We start from the raw sequence: 17238 nt of genomic DNA, 5'->3' as shown, positions 1-17238 counted from the left end.
AAAACGGCGGCTGAACGGTGGCGCGGCCAGAGGTAGGTGGGGTCGCCCGCGGTGCCTGGACGGGAGCCTGGCTGGGTCAGCCCCCGACGAGCAGCCGCGCGCATGGCTGTGTGGGGCCTGGGAGGCCGCCTGGCCCTGCGCGGGGGCGTCGGCGCCCGTGGGCTACTGTGTCCCCGTTTCCAGAGCCGCCGCTCCCAGGGCGTGGAAGACGGGGACGGGTGAGTGCCTGGCTGGGAGGGTCCCTGGACACCTGCCGTGGATTGCGGTGTCGTCGCCGTGGTGACGTCACACGGCTGTGAGAGCCGCTCTTGGTCGTGACGTCACCGCGGCCACGTGGGCGCCGTGGGGGCCAGACACCGAGGTTTCTTTGTACAAATGAGGAGGAACCTCGGCCCTCATCATCAGGCAGGGCATATCCACGGGGGCCAGTTAGGCCTCCTTGCCCGGCCTCACGCTCAGGTGGGGTCTCAATTCAGAGTTTGACCTGCCTCCAAGGCACCTTGTACCTCAAGACACAGAGGTGCCATCGCGACCCGGAGCCGGCCGTCATCCTAGACCTTGAAGCTTCACCCCCGTTCCTGGGCCTCAGGACCTGCAGAGTACCATGAATGAGTAACCGGGCCAGTGTATGTCATAGATCCCGTGATAGAACGTTTCCAATGAGCTTGTGATGCCACGTTTTAGTGTTGAAGCCTGTGTTCAAGGTCTTCCCTTGCTACTTGAAAATGCCGGAACTCGACCCTGTGGTGGCAGTTCTTCATTCCTGGGTCTACCTGGAGCTTCGTAGGATGGAAGTGGCCCAGATTGCCTTCTCTGCAAGAAGCCCTGGCGTGGCGGACTAGAGGCTAAGAGTTTGGGCGGGTACAAGTCAGGGTGGAAGTAAGAGAGTTTGGGTGAAGTGAGGTAGTCTTGGGCATGAATCCCAACCTTATGGCTTCCTTCCTGGGTGACCTGGGAAGGCAAGTCATCCCATGAGCTCCAGTTTTCTCAACAGTAAAATGAAGGTCGTAGGTAGTTCCCACCTTCTGGGGCTGTGGGAAGATTCCAGAGATGATTCCAGGAGATGAATGCCAGCAATCCAGTTAGAACAGTGCAGAGGTTATGGAAAGGGATCAATAAACTCTTTCCATGTTTATTAAGCATGAGCTACTCTGCAGATATATATATGGGCAAGACACAGAGCTTGTCCACAAAGGACTTAACTAGGAAGAAAGGAGGGGAATGATGTCAACAGAGATCCAAGCAGAGGAGGGGTAAGTGCCGCCTCAGGCCATAAGCAGCAAGCTGTGACGCACTGAGGGAGGTGTCGCCCTGGGCAAGCCATCCCCACTCACCACATCTTGATGTCTGTTTCTCATCAGGCCACAGTCTTCCTCAAAGACACCTAGGATCCCCAAGATATACACCAAAACAGGAGACAAAGGTAGGGGGCAGGTGAAACATGCAAAAAAAAAAAAAGGTGGTTAACGCTATTTTAAAGTTCTGCGGAATCATTCACAATCATTAAAAATTATGTAATGGATCTCACTAAATATCATCAAATGGGGTGTGATATTTAAAAGATGCCAAAGATACCGGGAGAGAAGTGAGGATAGTGGTTACCCTTAGGATTGCAACTGAAGGGGGTTGTGTGGGGGCTTCAGGGGTGCTGAGCATATTCAATTTCTTGATCTGGGTGCTGGTCACAGAAGTGTGTTCAGGTAGTAGCAATTCATCAACTGGTACATTTATTTTTTTTTAAGATTTTATTTATTTATTTGACAGAGAGAGAAATAGCATGAGTAGGGAGAGAGGGAGAGGGAGAAGCAGGTTCCCCGCTGAGCAGGGAGCCCCACGCAGGGCTCAGTCCCTGGACATCATGACCTGAGCCGAAGGCAGACACTTAAGTGACTGACTGAGCCACCAAGCGCCCCCAACTTGTATGTTTATGGTTTGAGCACTTTCCTGTTATATGTCAGGTGGAAAGTTTTTTAAAAAGAGCATATCAGGACCACCAACAAATCTTAATTTGGGTGGCTAAACATTTTTTCACAGGGTTTTCTAGCACTTTCACTGGAGAAAGGAGACCTAAAGATGACCAAGTGTTTGAAGCCGTGGGAACTACAGATGAATTAAGTTCAGCTATTGGGTAAGGCAGACAGCATTGGCCTCGAGGTTGGCTTTGAATTGGCATCAGTGTAATTCACGTGGAGCTCTTGAGAGTGCTGGCTGGTCCCTGGGGGGCTGCCAACCCTTGATGAGCGTGCCTTGGCCTGGCAGCACAGGCACATGGGGTCAGTGTCACAAGGCTCCTGGGCTGCGGGCACCTTTGCCTCCCAGCACCGCCTGCTCCTGCCTGGCATCTGTCCCAAGCCACGCAAAGCTGCCTCACCCCTCCATCCCTGGCTCCCCCACCCTTCAGGTGCGCGTGCATGGCCGCGGCTTCTCAATGCCGCATCTGACTAGGTGAGATACTCAGGGCAGATAATGAATGACAGGTGTAGAGGTCCTGGCAGCAGAGTATAGAAGGCCGACTTGTGGGTGTGTGTGTGAAGGTGGGGGTCAGGGGCAGAACAAGGTAAAGTGGGCAGGGGGAAATGAAGGTGCATTCTAGCATCAGCTGTTTAGAATTAGCCCATCGGCAAGCTACCCCCCCCCCCCCATCTTTGTGGGCAGGAGATCGGGGACACCAAGCTGTGGACTCTTTGTCAGATAGTGAGCGAACATCTCCGTGTGCCAGGCACCACTAAGCAGAGCACCTCAGCCCACAGGCTTCGCAGAGTGCACAGTCCAAGGGGGCTACAGTTGGGGGGCAGACAGACCCCAGAGGGGCTCCTACAGGTGGTGGGGGCCCACACGTGGCCCGCGTCATGTGGATGCCCTCAGTGAGGTTGCCCCTGAGCGCCTGCTTTGTGCCAGGCAGGAGGATACTGCTGTGCTCAAGGCAGACTGTCTGGCCTACAGACTCGTTCCCTGCCGTCCGAAGGGGGAGACCCACACTAGATGACAGACACATTTGTCTGTTTAGTCCTGACTGTAGGATGGGCTAAGAAGGTGCACTGGGAGTTCTTCATTGGCCTTTGAGGCCATTCTCCCTTGTCTTTGCTGGTGTGCCCAGGAGGTGACCTGCATCACGTGGTGACCCTTTGACACACACACACACCCAGTCCCCTCTCCCTCTGGCTTCCAGGTGGGTCCAGCCAGTGGGAGGCACCAGCAGGAGATGGGACGGTGATGGGAACAGGTGTGGGAGCATTCTGTCCCCCATTCCCCAGTGACTCTCACGCAGCCAGCTGCATGGCTCCTGGCGTTGGCCCCGCTGAGAATCCAGCTCTCCTGGGTCGGTAGCGCCGTTGACCCTCCCTTGCCTCTTCAAACCCCTGTTTTTGCTTATCTTCGCCATCTGTTGTCAGTTTCCATAACTTCCCATACCCTGTTCATAGTCCCTTCACCGGCCTTTCCTCAAGGAACCCTGCGAATGTACCTGCCAGGCCCTGAATGGTACAGAGAGAGGGAGCAGAGTTTGGAGAGAGGCAGAAGCTGGGGTCCTTCCTGTGCCTGGAATGCTTAGCGTTTCTCGTCCCACCTGCCTTCCCAGGGAACTCCTACTCAGCCTTCAAAGTCCCACCTCCAACACTGCTTCCTCCAGGTAGCCCTCCCTGAACCCCAGCCAAGGCCACGGTTCCCAGGACTAGGACTCTGGCCCTTCCCTCCGGAGCACTAAGCATAGTTTGCAGCTTCACATTGAGTCCTGTGATACCCGGTGCACATCTCCATCTCCTGCTAAACAGAGCCTGTGTTACATGCGCTCACACTGGGTTGCCTAGATCAGGCCAGAGTAGGCCCTGAAAAGGGAAGTGTTCATTGGACGAGAAACGAGTATAGAAAAAGGCATTTGAGCAACAAACATCCCCCACCCAAATGAAAGTTTATGACGTTCCTCCTGTCAGCAAGAAAGATAACAGTGCGTGTGTTAGAGCTATGTTAGCTAGGGGACCTACCACCTGAGAACTTGCTGCCTTATGTAAGGCAGGGTCCAGGGACGTTATATTAGAGGCACATTCTTTTCTTTTTCCTCATAGATTTGCTTTGGAATTCATCACAGAAAAAGGCCACCCCTTTGCTGAAGAGCTTCAGAAAGTGAGTAGCAATGTGTCGCCCCACGTTGGGATATTCATCTGTGCGGCCAGGTGGCCATGCCTGGGTCTGCCGTCTGACCATCTCTTCCTCTGTCTGCCACCTGGGGCTCATCACTCTTTCTCTGGGAGCCTCAGTTTCTCCACCTGTGAAATGGGGATGCAGATCATCCTCCCTCCCAGTGCTGAGGACAACACCGGGAGGGGGACATGTAAAGCAGTGGATTTGATCCAGGGTGATTCTGTCCCCCAGGGGACGCTCGGCAATGTCTGGTGTTTAAGTGGAGGTGGGGCATCACTGACATCTAGTTGGTAGAGGCCAGGGAGGCAGCTAACTTCCTGGCAGGCATAGGGGTGCCCCTACGGCAGAGAATGCCTTGGTCCCGGACATAGGCAGCCCGGAGGTGGAGAAAGCCGGGAAGGCCAGTGTCAGCTAGCCTTCAGCGGGGGGAATTTATGGCCGTTAGTCTCCGTGTTCTGCTCCTTAGGAAGCATGGAGGCTCCAAGCCATGGACAGCACTTCAACAGTGGAGGCAGGCACACTGCCTAGAATGCACAGGAGCAGACAGAGGGCCATGAGGGGGCTGCAGAAGGACAGGAGGCTTCAGTTGCTGGAACGTTCTGTGAATGAGGCACCTGTGCACTGGAGGCTGGTTTGCAGATGATGGAGAATTGTTCACATCCACTGTGGTTATTTCTAGACATCGTGGTCATCTCTGAGCAGAGTTTGCAGAGGGAAAAGGCTGGCAGTGATGTGACGAACCTACCTGTGCTTTAGGCCTCTGTACTCTGGGTCACAGCTTCAACATCACCTGCTCCGGGGCCTTGGCTGGCCACCCGGTCTCTAGCTGGGTTAGGCACCCCTGCTGGTCTCCACATCTCCTGCCCTTCCGTATCTGACAGCAGGCACCACAGAGGGTGTCACATGTCTGATCCATCTGTCTCCCCACTGACCTGGGCCCCCTGAGGGTGCAGACTGTGGCTTCTTCACCTGGGAGTCCCACCAGGGCCTGCTTGCAGGGCCTATGGAAGAGTGCTGGGCAGCCCACACACTGCTCTCCTCGCAGAAGCCCGTGAGCTGGAGGTTAACGTCCACATTGCGTGGGCAACACAGAGACTCTGAAAGGGCCACTTGCCCCAGGCTCCCCGGCGGGAATCAGCAAAACTGCAATCCGATTCCCAAACTGGTGCCAGCTCCCTCCTGTCCTGGGGGTAAACGCTGCAGTTGGCCAACCAGTGGGGTAGTAAGTATTGTTGTTCTGCCTCTCAACAGAAGCCCCAGAGACACCAGGTGCTCAAGAAACTCACCCAAGTGGCAGCCCAAGGAGGGTTCCAGTCCACTGCGGGCAGGCAGTGTCTGATCTCATCCCCTATGTCCCGCTCCTGGCCTGCTGTCATAGGGGCGGTCTTAGCAGGTGTCACGGACCTCCGCCCACCCCACAGCCCCCCATACAGCTCAAGTGGACTTTGGCAAGGCACAAAGTCAGGGGCAGTGTTTGAAGGTGTCCCTGGCACAGGCTCCTATGGGCCATTAGTCACACGGGGGCTGACCACATTCTCAGATACTTGTCCTTTATAGTTCAGAAAGCACTGTCACATTTGGTGACTTGGCCCAGCTGTTACAGGTCAGACAAACCAAAGCCATCAGTTTGGAGAAAAGGGGTCACAGGGTCCAGGCAGAAGGGAGACAAGGACAGAGTGAAGGTACTCATCACTGGGCCATCAGTGGGCCCATTGTTGCTCATTAGGTACCCCAGGTGTTCCCAAGGGACCTAGGGATGCTCAGAACCAGCATCCAAGGTTCGGATGCAGGAGGTTCGGAAGGACTTTTTAAAATTTGTTAGCCTTCAAATGCTGGCTAATGGAAGGTTCAGATAACCCCCATCAGGTCAGCCCCTGCTCGTCTTGCTGGTGTCAGGCGGCACCTCTGCATATGCAGTCAGGTCATCTCTGCTTGGCCCGCTGGGAATGGATCTTCATTCTCACCCTCTCTTGCTTCCCTAGATCCAGTGCTCGCTGCAGGACGTCGGCTCTGCCCTGGCAACACCGCACTCTTCGGCCAGGGAGGCTCACTTAAGTAATCTTCTCTCTGAACCTATGGCGTGTGTTAGAGGGCCCTGGAGGGGCCTCGGCCTGAGGGGGTGGGGCTCTGTCCTGGGTGTCACCTGGGACCCCTGGCAGCCTGGCCCTTAGACCTCAAGAAGGAAGGACTTCCTGAGCCAGTGGGAGTGGTTTGCAGAGCATCTGGGCAAAAGACATACGGTGGTTTCCTTGGTCTGGCGGACGATGGACCTCATGGCTGTGTCCTTCTGCTTCTCAACTCCTCAGGACGTGCTACATTTGAGGCAGGGCCCATCCTGGAGCTGGAGCAGTGGATTGACAAATATTCCAACCAGCTCCCACCACTCACGGCTTTTATTCTGCCGGTAGGTACCAAGTGGTCTCAACCAGGGCATGGCTACAGGCCAAGTGTATTCACAGAAACACACAGGCATTGAATAAGTCCCCTTTTTAATTTTTGCCAGCAACAGGAGGTGTCCACCAGCCTCCCAAGTGCCCTCGAGACCCTCACCAGCCTCTCCCTACCCCTGCTTGCTTTGGCTTCGGGGGGGTCACACAGCGGGTGTGCAGGGCGCCCTTGAAGCATAATGCTGCCCATTTGGGGGGCGGGGGCAGGGCCCTATGTATCTGTTGGTCCAGCTGTCCAAGGGGCTCCCTGTCTGCCCTAGACACACCTGCACCCCCACGCTTCCCTCCTTCCCCCCACCCCACCCCAGCCAATACCCACTTTCTACAGTCAGGGGGCAAGAGCAGCTGTGCACTGCACTTCTGTCGGGCTGTGTGCCGCCGAGCAGAGAGACGGTAAGGGGGCCGAGGGAGAGGGTGAGGGCGGGGTGGGGGGGCCGGGCAGTAGCAGGCAGGCTGGGGGGTCAGCTCTGTGCCATCCAGCTGCCCACTGACGGACCTTCAGCTGCCACCGTCACTGTACCAGGCTCTGTTCTCAGAGTCCTGCAGAACAGAAGGGAGTCAGTGATCCAGGGGCAGATGAGTGACAAATGATGTCACCACATCAAGATCTGAGCTTCCGGAGAAACAAGAGGTTACAGGTGAACAGGGTAGGAGGAGAGGAGGGGGCCTTGGCGGGTTTAGCTGATTATTTATAATTCTATACTCGTGTTGTATGAAAGTCAAGAGGATCCGGGTGAGACTCCTTGTTCCTGGGGGTTAATGTAAGTGGGGCAGTGGCAGCCGGGCTGAGGTGAGGGGAGAACCCCACACCAGGGGTGGTGCAGTGGGCACAGGGAGGGCCTCTCCCAGGCACACTGTGTCAGCCAGGAGTGGAAGGAGGGGGGGCGGGGGGGATGGTGTGCAGGGCAAGGGCACAGCAGGGGCAGAGGCAACATCCGCACTGAATAGACACAGAGGAGGCTGGATGTCGGGATCCAGAGTGAGAGGGGATGTGGGGCACGATGAGGCCAGAGGCCTAGCAGAGCCTCGTAGGTGCAGAGGGGTCTGCGCCATCCCCTGAGAGCGACAGGAAGCCATTGATGGGTTTTAGGCCATAGAGTAGAGAAGGGCCCAGAGGAGCCCACATGGCTCTGGGGGGCCCCGGGGGGTAGCTGTGAACAGAGCAGCCCAGTGCTGTGCCCACACCCTTGACTGAGTCAGGGAGAGGAGGGGCCCCCAAAAGCTATCGACGGGCTTTTCAGAGAAACTTCAAAAGAGCTCCCTGCAAAGTGTCCATTCGTACCACTCCTAGGCCAGCTGGCACCCAGCTTTACAGAGAAATGGAAGTAAAGCACCTCCCTGACACAGTAGGCAGGGCTATGCTGGGCACTTCTGTGTATCATTTCATCGAGGCCTCACAATAACCTTGGCAGAGAGTTGGTAACAGCACCCGGGACACAGGAGTCAGGATATTGGAGCGCAGAGAGGTGACATCATGGCCAGGGCGGTCCCCCAGCTGGTCCTGAGCAGAGTCCAGATTTGAGCCCGGGTCCATCTGGTCCAAACCTGAGCTCTGTCCACAGCCCCACATCATGAAGGTCTCACTTCTCATGAAACGCTCTTGGGCCCCTATGGTCACCAAATGGATCGTGGGTAACAGAGCTCCAGCCTCAAAAGAAGACATGTACAAAACCATCCGCCTCAGCAATGCTCATCATAGCAAAAAACCCAAAGGCCCAGCAGTAGGGGTCAGTCGAGTGGAGGAAGGGTCCTGAGTACCCCAGGCAGGGAGATGGAGGTGTGCCTGTGGGATGAAAAAACAGGGGCCACAAGCCCAGAGCTCTGGTTTGGGGGAGGGTACCTCCTCGCCAGAATTCTGTGGCAGAGGTGACACGTGGCAGGTGTGAGGGCCCTAGGAAGGACCCACCACAACGCTGGTGCTCAACAGAAAGTAGGCCACCGTGTAGGATGTCTGCACCCAGACTTGGTGAGGACACCGGGGAGGCTGCTGCGAGCTCTGGAGGTGCTGCTGTGAAAGGCAGCCTGGGGGCGGGGGCGGCCCGGGACATCAATCCCATAACGTACGAGAGACCTACGTTGTTTCTTCTTCCAGCGTGGTGCCTCTTGTCCAGATGGGTGAGACCGACGCTAATGTGGCCAAGTTCTTAAACAGGTACTTAGCTGGGGTTCAGAGGGTCTCACACCTCTGAAAAATGAGGCCCCTTGTGGGAAGTAACCACAGGCCTGGGGCCCCACACACTTCTTCATTCCTCATATCCCCTGAGGACCTGCAATGTTCCAGCTGCTGTGCTGGCCACAGAGATGCTGCTGAGAACAAGGCAGGTACCATCTCTGTCCCTGGGGAGGTAAAGGTCTCACTGGGAGATCTACTATAAAAACCAACAACACAAAACAGAACAAAGGGACAGTGAATAGCTAGGGGTCCCACTTTCAGGACCAGGGAGCTCAGGCAGGAATCTCTCAGCCCTTCCCTGCAAAGCCCCGGGGCTATGTGAACTGAGAAGAAATGGCCATGCCAAGCCAGTTCAGGGCCCTCTGAGCTGGACTGGCCCAGGGAGGGCTTCAGTGGATTCTGTTCCAGCCTTGGCTCATGCAGTTCCAGTGTGGGCCAGGTCAGGGCCCAAGGGCAGGCAGGGAACCCAGGGGCCCCTGAGAGCTGTCCTGGGTGTCCAGAGACTTCACAGTCAGGGTCTGGCCCCTCACTGTGGTTGCTCCTCCCACTGGGATGTGACCTGACCAGCTCCCTTCTTCCTGGGAGGTGGGTGGGCCCCAGAGGAGCGAGGAAGCTTCCAATCATCATCACAGCAGTGATCTTTGGGGAACATTATGGTCTCTGAGTGTTGTGTGGGTTGAGCCAGTTCATTTCCTCAGCAAGAAAGGCCTCACTGAGCAGATGAGAAACAAGTATGTCACCACCACCACCCCCAGGAGCGAGAGACACCAAGAGCAGAATCTCTTGTACTGCTCCCTCCAACCCCTGCCAGGCATTGCTGGGGGGCTCGATCCCTGGGAGAGACAGCCAGGCATTGCTGGGGGGGCTCGATCCCTGGGAGGGTGTGGGTCAGGGAAGGTTCCAGCCAGACCGGGCATGGCACTGGCCTCAGAATAGGATTGGGGCCAAGAGGGGTGGAGGAGGGTGGTGACAAGGAAAAGTGAGGGACAGTTGAGAGGTGGGTGGCTTCCTGAACTCACTGCAGGCTCCCTAAGGGCAGGCTGGATGTCTCCATTTGGGGTGTCTCCATCCTGGTCCCTGGAAGGTGCAGAAACCAGCCTGGGGAGGGGCCTGACTGGCAGGAACCACCCCAGCCCTGGCACTAGAGTCACAGAAGCTGGCCTGGAGGGCCATCCATCAAGGCCAAGTTGGCTGAGCACCCGCCATCCCGCCTGATGCTCCTAGAGCTGGTGATTTATATTTCCTCCTTGAAGGCTAATATGGGAAGGACCTGGTTAGCATTGACCTCTCATTTCAAATCCTCCCGTTTGCTTCTCTCTGCCCTTCCAGACTCAGCGACTATCTCTTCACATTAGCCAGATACGTGGCCATGAAAGAGGGGAATCAGGAAAAAATATACAAGAAAAATGACCCGTCGGCCTGAGCCTGTGGCACTTGGAAGTAGTGCAGAAGGAGAGATGTGCAGCCCCCTCGGAGGTGAAGACTTTGTCCTTCTTGTCCTGATCCCTGCAGATCTCCACCAGGGGCGCTGGACGAGACACCTGCCCCCTCCTCTAGGCTCTCCTGGGTGGGAATGAATGAGTTCAGTACTGCAGAAAAAGAAGGTAAAGTGACTGCTGCAAGGAAGAGCCACGTAGAAAAAAATAAAAGTGGGAAAAGCTTGAGCTGTGTGCACACGTGCGTGCATGCGTGTGCGTGTGTTGAGAGAGCCCTGCTGCTACCAGCTCAGGTGCCATGAGGATTTGGAACGGTGCCAGAGGCCTTTGGACACATAATTGTGATTTAGCTGTGCCAAAGGGGATTTAAATGTCACATTTATAAAGGGGAAGGGAGACAGGATTTGGAGGTTTGGGCCACTTGGAGCCACCAGCCCCACCTCTGTAGGGGATGGAGAGCTGGGGTGCGTGGCGGGAGTGCAGCCCAGAGAGTCCCCTCCTAGAGGGGAGCCTCCCTCCCTACGGGTGCTGAGGGAAGAGGGACAGAGACCCTGGTGAGAGGGACAGCATCGCTCAGAGGAGGACTTCTGTCTGCTGGTTTAGGCCTCTCAGATCCGTGCCTCCGCTGTATTTTATTTCTCTTGTCACCACTCTCCCCCCCCCCCACCCCCAACCACGAAAACGACACTGCCAGTGCCAGCTGTGTCCTTGGGAAGGGGATATTTATGCAGGGCAAGGAGGCGGCCCGGAGAATGTGAAGGCTGCACGCTGCTAATTGCAGGAAATGACTCCAAAAGGGCAGGCTCTTGCGAAGTGCTGGGGCCGAGCCGCCTGGTGAACTCAGTTCAGCAGTCATTCCCTCAGCGAGCCCCTGCTCGGCCCGGGGAGCCGTGTCACTCTGGCTGCCACCTTGCCAGCCGGTCCGTGGACGGTAAAACAATCAGGCGTGGGCCTGCTGTGGCTCTCATTCTTACCACCGTATCTGTTAGTTTTGCTGCAGGAACAGGTGCCCCTGACTGATCCTGCTGGGTCCCCGGGGTTTCCCAAGCCGAGTGTGGGCAAAGGTGAAGTCCCTCTGGGGCCTCCCCAGCCCCGCCCCCCGGTCAGTGCCAGCTCAGGTACACAGCAGGTGCTCAGGGCTGGTGAGCAGGGCCCAAAGCGTTGAAAGCACCCACACTTCAGGAGAGACTGAGGTGACGAGCTGCCCTGCCGACATGCAGGCTGGGCCAGGGGGCAGCTTGCTCAGGAGCTTACAGGCGCCCGCTCCACTCAGTTCAGCCCCTCCTCCTCCAGATCTTCCTGGAAGGAGCAAGACGTATATGCTGAAACGACAACTCCACCCTCCTTCCTAGCCACGGTCAGACACCCTACAAAGGACCAAAGAAGCATCAAGTGAGGCTTCGAAACAAAGCAGCTGGCCTGTTGCCAAATCCTGGCTCCACAAGCCCTTGCTGGGACGGGCTGGGGCGGGCCTGAAGTTCACTCCAGGTTCCCAGGCCCTGCCTCAGCCTCCTCGCTTTGGCCGGCAGACATGCCCCCAGAAACGGGCCAGGTGCAGGGCAGGCGTCGCAGCTCTGGAGGGGCCTCCTGTGTGGCCAGCCCGGGAAACACAGAAGCAGCCTACTCTGGGCACCCAGGGACGGACTGGTGTGAAACGTTCGCTGTTCTGCAGTGCCGTACAAAGCCGCCGTGGAGCCAGAAGCAAAAGGAAGATGCACACCCCTGTGTGCGCTCACCAGAATACCCTCCCGTGCCTGAAACATTAACACCAAGCTCCACAGTAAAAACACACAACTAAGTACAAAGCCCGTGTTGCCCAATCTGTCTACGCTCACAAGGGATAGTCCCCCTTGCACACAAGTGCGGGGTTGGGAAAGAAACAGTGAGCTGCTTTTACGTAAAATTGTGATGCCTCAGGGCACGTGGCTGGCTCAGTCAGAGGAGCCTGTGACTTTTGAACATGGGGTTGTAAGTTCAAGCCCCATGTTGGGCATAGAGATGACTTAAAAAAAAAATTGGTGATTCCTCATTGATCCTAAGTCTTTTGCATAATTTTGGTTTTTAAAAAAATACTGCATGAAAATTGTATTTACCTTGATTCCCGGGGGTTTGGGCACTCCCCGACACTGGCACCCAGTAAAGTGCCTCGCCTGCCTACCCCTGGCCCAGGCTGGGTTCTCGGGGACGTGTTTAGTGCCCTTGCAGAGAGCAGCTGGTGGTTGGGCGGTGTGTCAGAGAGAACCGCATGTAATCATCATGCCGGCCAGCAGTGGGGACGGCCTGCCCTGTGCTGGGCCACAATCTGGGGGCACCACAGACTTCATGCCCCTCCAGACCTCACAGCAGCCCCGGAACAGGCACACCCTGCGGAGGATAAAACCGGCTCCGGTAGGGGAAGCCTCTTGTCTCAAGGAGTCTGTACCAAGGTGTGGGTCCAGGATGGGGGGCCCTGCAACTCCCCCTCCACCGCCCCTTGACAGCCGTTTTAATCACGACCTGGGCCGCCGAGAACAATGTCACACGTTAATAGATTCTGCTGTCTCATTTCTCAACCTAGTTTCCCTTAACTGATATCTCCTGGCTATTGTTAATGTGCATTTTTCACCGAGTAATTTTCTCAGCCCGAACTTGTAACACATCCCCGTGACAAACGTCCCGGATCTGAATCCCCCGTCAGCTGCAATGTCACCCTTGCCTCCTCCCCGACACCTTCCTCCGACAGCCCATCCAGTTTTATGATCGCTCTGTCCCAGTCATCACTACTGAACCTTTAAGAATCCAGACGCACTTCAAGTTTAATTGAATAAAATTCATTGTATAATAAATTCCGCACGCACGCTACATACATCAGTACCTAGAACCATTCATGGCTCATCCCTCCCTTCCTTCCCCCTGGGCTCACGAGCCTCTCCGGTGATGCTGGACCTGAGCTGGCCCAGTCTTGCTTATTTGAGAGGACTCACCTCTGCAGCCCACTGGACGTGTAGTCCCCCTCTCTGAGAGTCCCTCGTGGAAGGCCAGGCTTGGGCCTGAGGCAGGGAACAGCCAGGTTGGGGACATCCGAGGCCTTGGGGATGGTCCTTGTGTTCCCTCGCATGCCACAATCGGACACTTTTTTTTTTTTTAAGATTTTATTTATTCATGAGAGAGAGAGGCAATGACACAGGCAGAGGGAGAAGCCGGCTCCCTGTGGGGACCCTGGGATCACGACCTGAACCGAAGGCAGATGCTCAACCGCCCCTGAATCAGACACTTCTGATGGAAGGTACGTGCACACTCTCCTGAGACACATGTGCACACATGTTCACAGTGTGCATACAACTTGAGGAGTTCCTCGGAAGCCCTGCTTTAAAATAACCAGTGCTGCCCGCTGTGCAGGAGCCCACCCGATTCTCAGGCTGCCTGCTCCTGCAGCCTTTTTCTGGGGTTTGCGGAGCTCCGGCGTCCGGTACGAGCAGCTGCACTCGGGGCTGGCTGGGGAGGCCGCCCAGTGGCCTCCGATGCTTGCGAGACTGGAGGGCAGCGAACACCAGTCAAATGTACGGCTGGACATCAGCCCGGGCAGACTCGGTCTAAGACCAGCTCTGAAACCTCAGCTTCATGATTCTGGGCGGGTTGTTCCGTCTTTCTCAGACTTGCTTCTTCATCTGTGAAATGGGAGTGACAGGAATACCTACCTACCCCATAGAGGCCACCAAGCTCAATAAAGCAGTATTTAAAAGGAGTTGGGGCCCCCCGGGAGGCACAGCCAGTTAAGTGTTCAACTTGGCTCAGATTGTGATCTCAGGGTTGTGGGATTGAGCCCCTCTTTGGGGTCCATGCTGAGCTCAGGCTCTGCTGGAGATCCTCTCCTTCTCCCTCTGCTCCTCCCTCCATTCTCTCTTTCAAATAAATCCTTATAAAAGGGGGTGGGGGGCTTAGCACATCCTCTCAGCAAGTTAGCTGTTCTTATAGCTGTTACGATTTGAATTCAAGTTCCAGCTCTGCCGCTTGCTGGCTAAGCCACCTCAATCAATTATTTGACTTCACTCAGCCTCTGTCTTCATCTTTTATGACTGGGGATGATTCAGCTTCCAGGTGTTTGGGGAATAAGCTCGGTTTGGCACCCGGTAGCAGCTCAAAAAAAAAAAAAAAAGTAGATATTGTTGAGTTGTGTCTTCTCTTTTACAAAGGAACTTTCAAGTAGCTCAGGCCTGGGTGAGGTGCAGAGGTTTGGAACTGCTGAGGCTGAGACAGGTGGGGGGGCATGGTGAGGGGGTGGGAGCCCAGTGAGACCAGGGGCCCTGGCTCCAGGGACACCATGCCTCAATACTCAGTGACAGAGCAACGAGAACTAGAAGGGATCTCAGAGATCAGTGCTCCATTTTACAGATGGGAAAATTAAGGCCAAGAGAGAATTTAGTAAGTAAACATTAATAATGATCACAAATTGAGTAGTAATTGTGTCCAGTCATCTTGCTAAGCACCTTACATGCAATAGTTCATTTAATTCTTCTTTTTTTTTTTTTTTTAAGATTTCATTTATTTATTCTTGAGACCCACACACACACACAGAGAGAGAGAGAGGCAGAGACACAGGCAGAGGGAGAAGCAGGCTCCATGCAGGGAGCCCGAAGTGGGACTCCATCCCGGGTCTCCGGGATCACACCCTGAGCCAAAGGCAGGCGCTCAACCACTGAACCACTCAGGCGTCCCCATTTAATTCTTCTAACAGCCCATGAAAGTGGTCCTAGTAACATCTCTGTTGTCTCTGAATTACAGGTGAAAAGCCAGCCCGGAGCAGAGAAATGGCTTTCTCAAGGTCACATGGCTCTAGGAGGTGGAGCTGGGCTTAGAATCAGGGCTCTACACCCTCAACACCACGACTAACACTTACTCAGCACTCGGCCACATGCTCAGGTGTACCCCGATGCCATAGTTAACGCGTCTGACTTCTCAGAACCCGCTGAAGTCTGTGCATGACATATTCTCCGTTTCTCAGGTAAGGACAGTGAGGCTCAGAGAGGTGGGGTCACACTTGCTCAGAATGACACAGGATCTGCTGGGCCGATGTGATGGGAGGAATACTCTATTGAGCAATAGGAGAGAAACTTCCTTGTGCACTAAGCACGTACTACTCCTCCCCCTCAATGGGCCCCTTGGGTAGATACTAGTAGCTTTGTTTCAGGTGCAGACACAGAAACTGAGGCACAGGGAGAGAGCCCTTTGGCCAGTGTCCTGCAGCAAACAAGAGGCCAAACTCAGATTTGAACTTGGATCTGCCTCCAGCATGTTCTTACCTCTCCACAGTGACTCATGCTGCCTGGGGGTCTGCCTGTGGACAGCAACAGAGCTGAGACAAGAGCCCCAGTCTCCGAGTTCCTGTGTGGGCGGGGCGTGATTGAGAGGAAGTAGGGGTGGAGATGAGAGAGGGTACCCTAAACCTCAGGGAAGGGGACCCTACTGGCCCTGCTGCAAGCTACCTCGCTGGGGAAGGGTGAGAAGCAGGCACCGGTTCAGGGGGCAGAGGGGCAAAAGTGGCCTAGAGAAATGATTGAATAAATGGCAGAAATGCGTCCAGCTGCCTCAGGACCTAGGGGTGACGGGGTGACCTGTCCCCCACCAGATGCTCCCAAGGCACAGATCCTTCAGCCCTCATCACTGGCCATCTGCAGCACCCACGTTCCTCCCCCCGCAAGCAGGGTCCTTTATTTACGATCACCTTGGAAGGGTCGAGCAGACATATGTTGCTAAGGGTCGTTTATTCTTGTTTATAAAATTTATGGCTTCACCTCGATTACACACTGTCAGAACGGGAAGGATTGGACCCAAAGTCTCTTGCCGCATGACTGCCTCAGACGTGCGTACATCTGTTAACTCCGTAGGAGCTGTAGAGGGAAATAAGGTGGATGATAGCTCAAAAGCTCGCTGTCCCGTCACAAGGTGTGGGCAGCCCGCCTCCAGAAAAGGCATCCGGGCACATACGTGGGAAGGAGGGGGTCAGGGTCTGCGATGGCTCCGCCAGGTGGCACCAGGACCCTGCCCCCTCCTGGCCACGGCCTGTCTCAGGTGCTCCGGGTTGCCTAGGGGGAGAGGAAGGGCTTGATCCTGAGGACCCTCGGGTCAGGCTGCAGGGCCTGGCAGCTGGAGAGATTTCTCAGCCTGTGACTCTCTCCACCTGCAGGCTTCAGCGGGGAGAGAGAGACACGATCTCTCCACCGCTGGGGGATCAGAGACAGGTACGACCTTTCGGGAGAGCAATAGGGCAGCGCCTACGAAGCCCTAGAAATGTGGGTCATCATGGCCCGGCCAGTCCGTGTCCGAGAATTTTTCCAAAGGCAACAGATACATCGGTGGAACCAGCAGGATTTTTTCACACCAGTGCTGCTCATTACCATGAAAAACTGGAAAAGGTGTCCAACAATAGGGAGTAAAGTGTCAAATAAGGAAAATGTTTAACAATAAGGGGCTGTAAGAAACACAAAACTACTGAAATTGATGGTGTCTGTATATTTATGACTATGGAAAACTGTTCAACATCTTTTAAGTGAAAAAAAAGTTATAAAATGGTATAGTATAGAATGACCTAATTCCTGAAAAAGAAATGTGTGATGTATATACACCATGGGAAAAAATATGCAAGGATCTGTTCCCTGTGTTAAAAATACCTCTAGGGGCACCTGGTTGAGCATCTGCCTTTGGCTCAGGGCATGATCCTGGGGTCCCGGGTTCAAGTCCCACATCAAGCTCCCCACAGAGAGTCTGCTTCTCCCTCTGCCTGTGTCTCTGCCTCTCTCTGTGTGTCTCTCATGAATAAGTAAATAAAATAAATAAAATCTTTTAAAAAAAGATTTAGATTTAAATCTAAAAAGATTAAAAAATCTTTTTAAAAAACCCTCTAAATCATGGGATTATGGGTGATTTTAACTTTCACTTTCATTTGGATTTTTTTTTTTTTTTTGACAACATATTTGGGTTGGATTTGACAGAGGCTTACTTGTGTAATAAACATGAGTGCAAAAGAGAAGAGAAACTGACAATTGCTTGCCAGGCCTGTCATAAATCA

General features: G+C 54.8%; 1 protein-coding gene and 1 long non-coding RNA gene across 3 annotated transcripts; both read left to right on the top strand.

The window, feature by feature from the left end:
* The first annotated feature begins 34 nt into the window (after nt 1-34).
* MMAB (metabolism of cobalamin associated B) lies at nt 35-10421 on the top strand. 2 transcript variants are annotated; one of them, XM_041729547.1, is made up of 9 exons: nt 35-218; nt 1362-1423; nt 2035-2128; nt 4062-4119; nt 6120-6192; nt 6444-6541; nt 6893-6977; nt 8677-8736; nt 10087-10421. In XM_041729547.1, the coding sequence occupies exons 1-8, from the start codon at nt 103-105 to the stop codon at nt 8730-8732; spliced, it is 642 nt and encodes a 213-aa protein (XP_041585481.1). In that variant the 5' UTR covers nt 35-102; the 3' UTR covers nt 8733-8736; nt 10087-10421. The 2 variants fall into 2 exon arrangements, with proteins under 2 accessions (XP_041585481.1, XP_041585480.1); XM_041729546.1 differs by having other exon boundaries at nt 40-218; nt 6913-6977.
* A 2903-nt stretch (nt 10422-13324) lies between these two features.
* LOC121475486 lies at nt 13325-16955 on the top strand. Its single transcript, XR_005983766.1, has 3 exons — nt 13325-13458; nt 14955-15174; nt 15361-16955. It is a non-coding gene; the product is annotated as an uncharacterized LOC121475486 (long non-coding RNA).
* The last annotated feature ends 283 nt before the right edge of the window (nt 16956-17238 follow it).

Source organism: Vulpes lagopus, chromosome 14 (genome assembly GCF_018345385.1).
Source record: "Vulpes lagopus strain Blue_001 chromosome 14, ASM1834538v1, whole genome shotgun sequence".
NCBI lineage: Eukaryota > Metazoa > Chordata > Mammalia > Carnivora > Canidae > Vulpes > Vulpes lagopus.
The sequence above is the reverse complement of the archived record's forward strand: the minus strand, read 5'-3'. Positions and strand labels throughout refer to the sequence as shown.

Excerpts from the sequence above, each read along its gene's own strand:
- MMAB (XM_041729546.1), top strand. The coding sequence starts at position 103 with ATGGCTGTGTGGGGCCTGGGAGGCCGCCTGGCCCTGCGCGGGGGCGTC. Across the intron at positions 1,424-2,034 it reads CACCAAAACAGGAGACAAAG|GGTTTTCTAGCACTTTCACT; the intron begins GTAGGGGGCAGG and ends ATTTTTTCACAG. Across the intron at positions 4,120-6,119 it reads TTGCTGAAGAGCTTCAGAAA|ATCCAGTGCTCGCTGCAGGA; the intron begins GTGAGTAGCAAT and ends TTGCTTCCCTAG.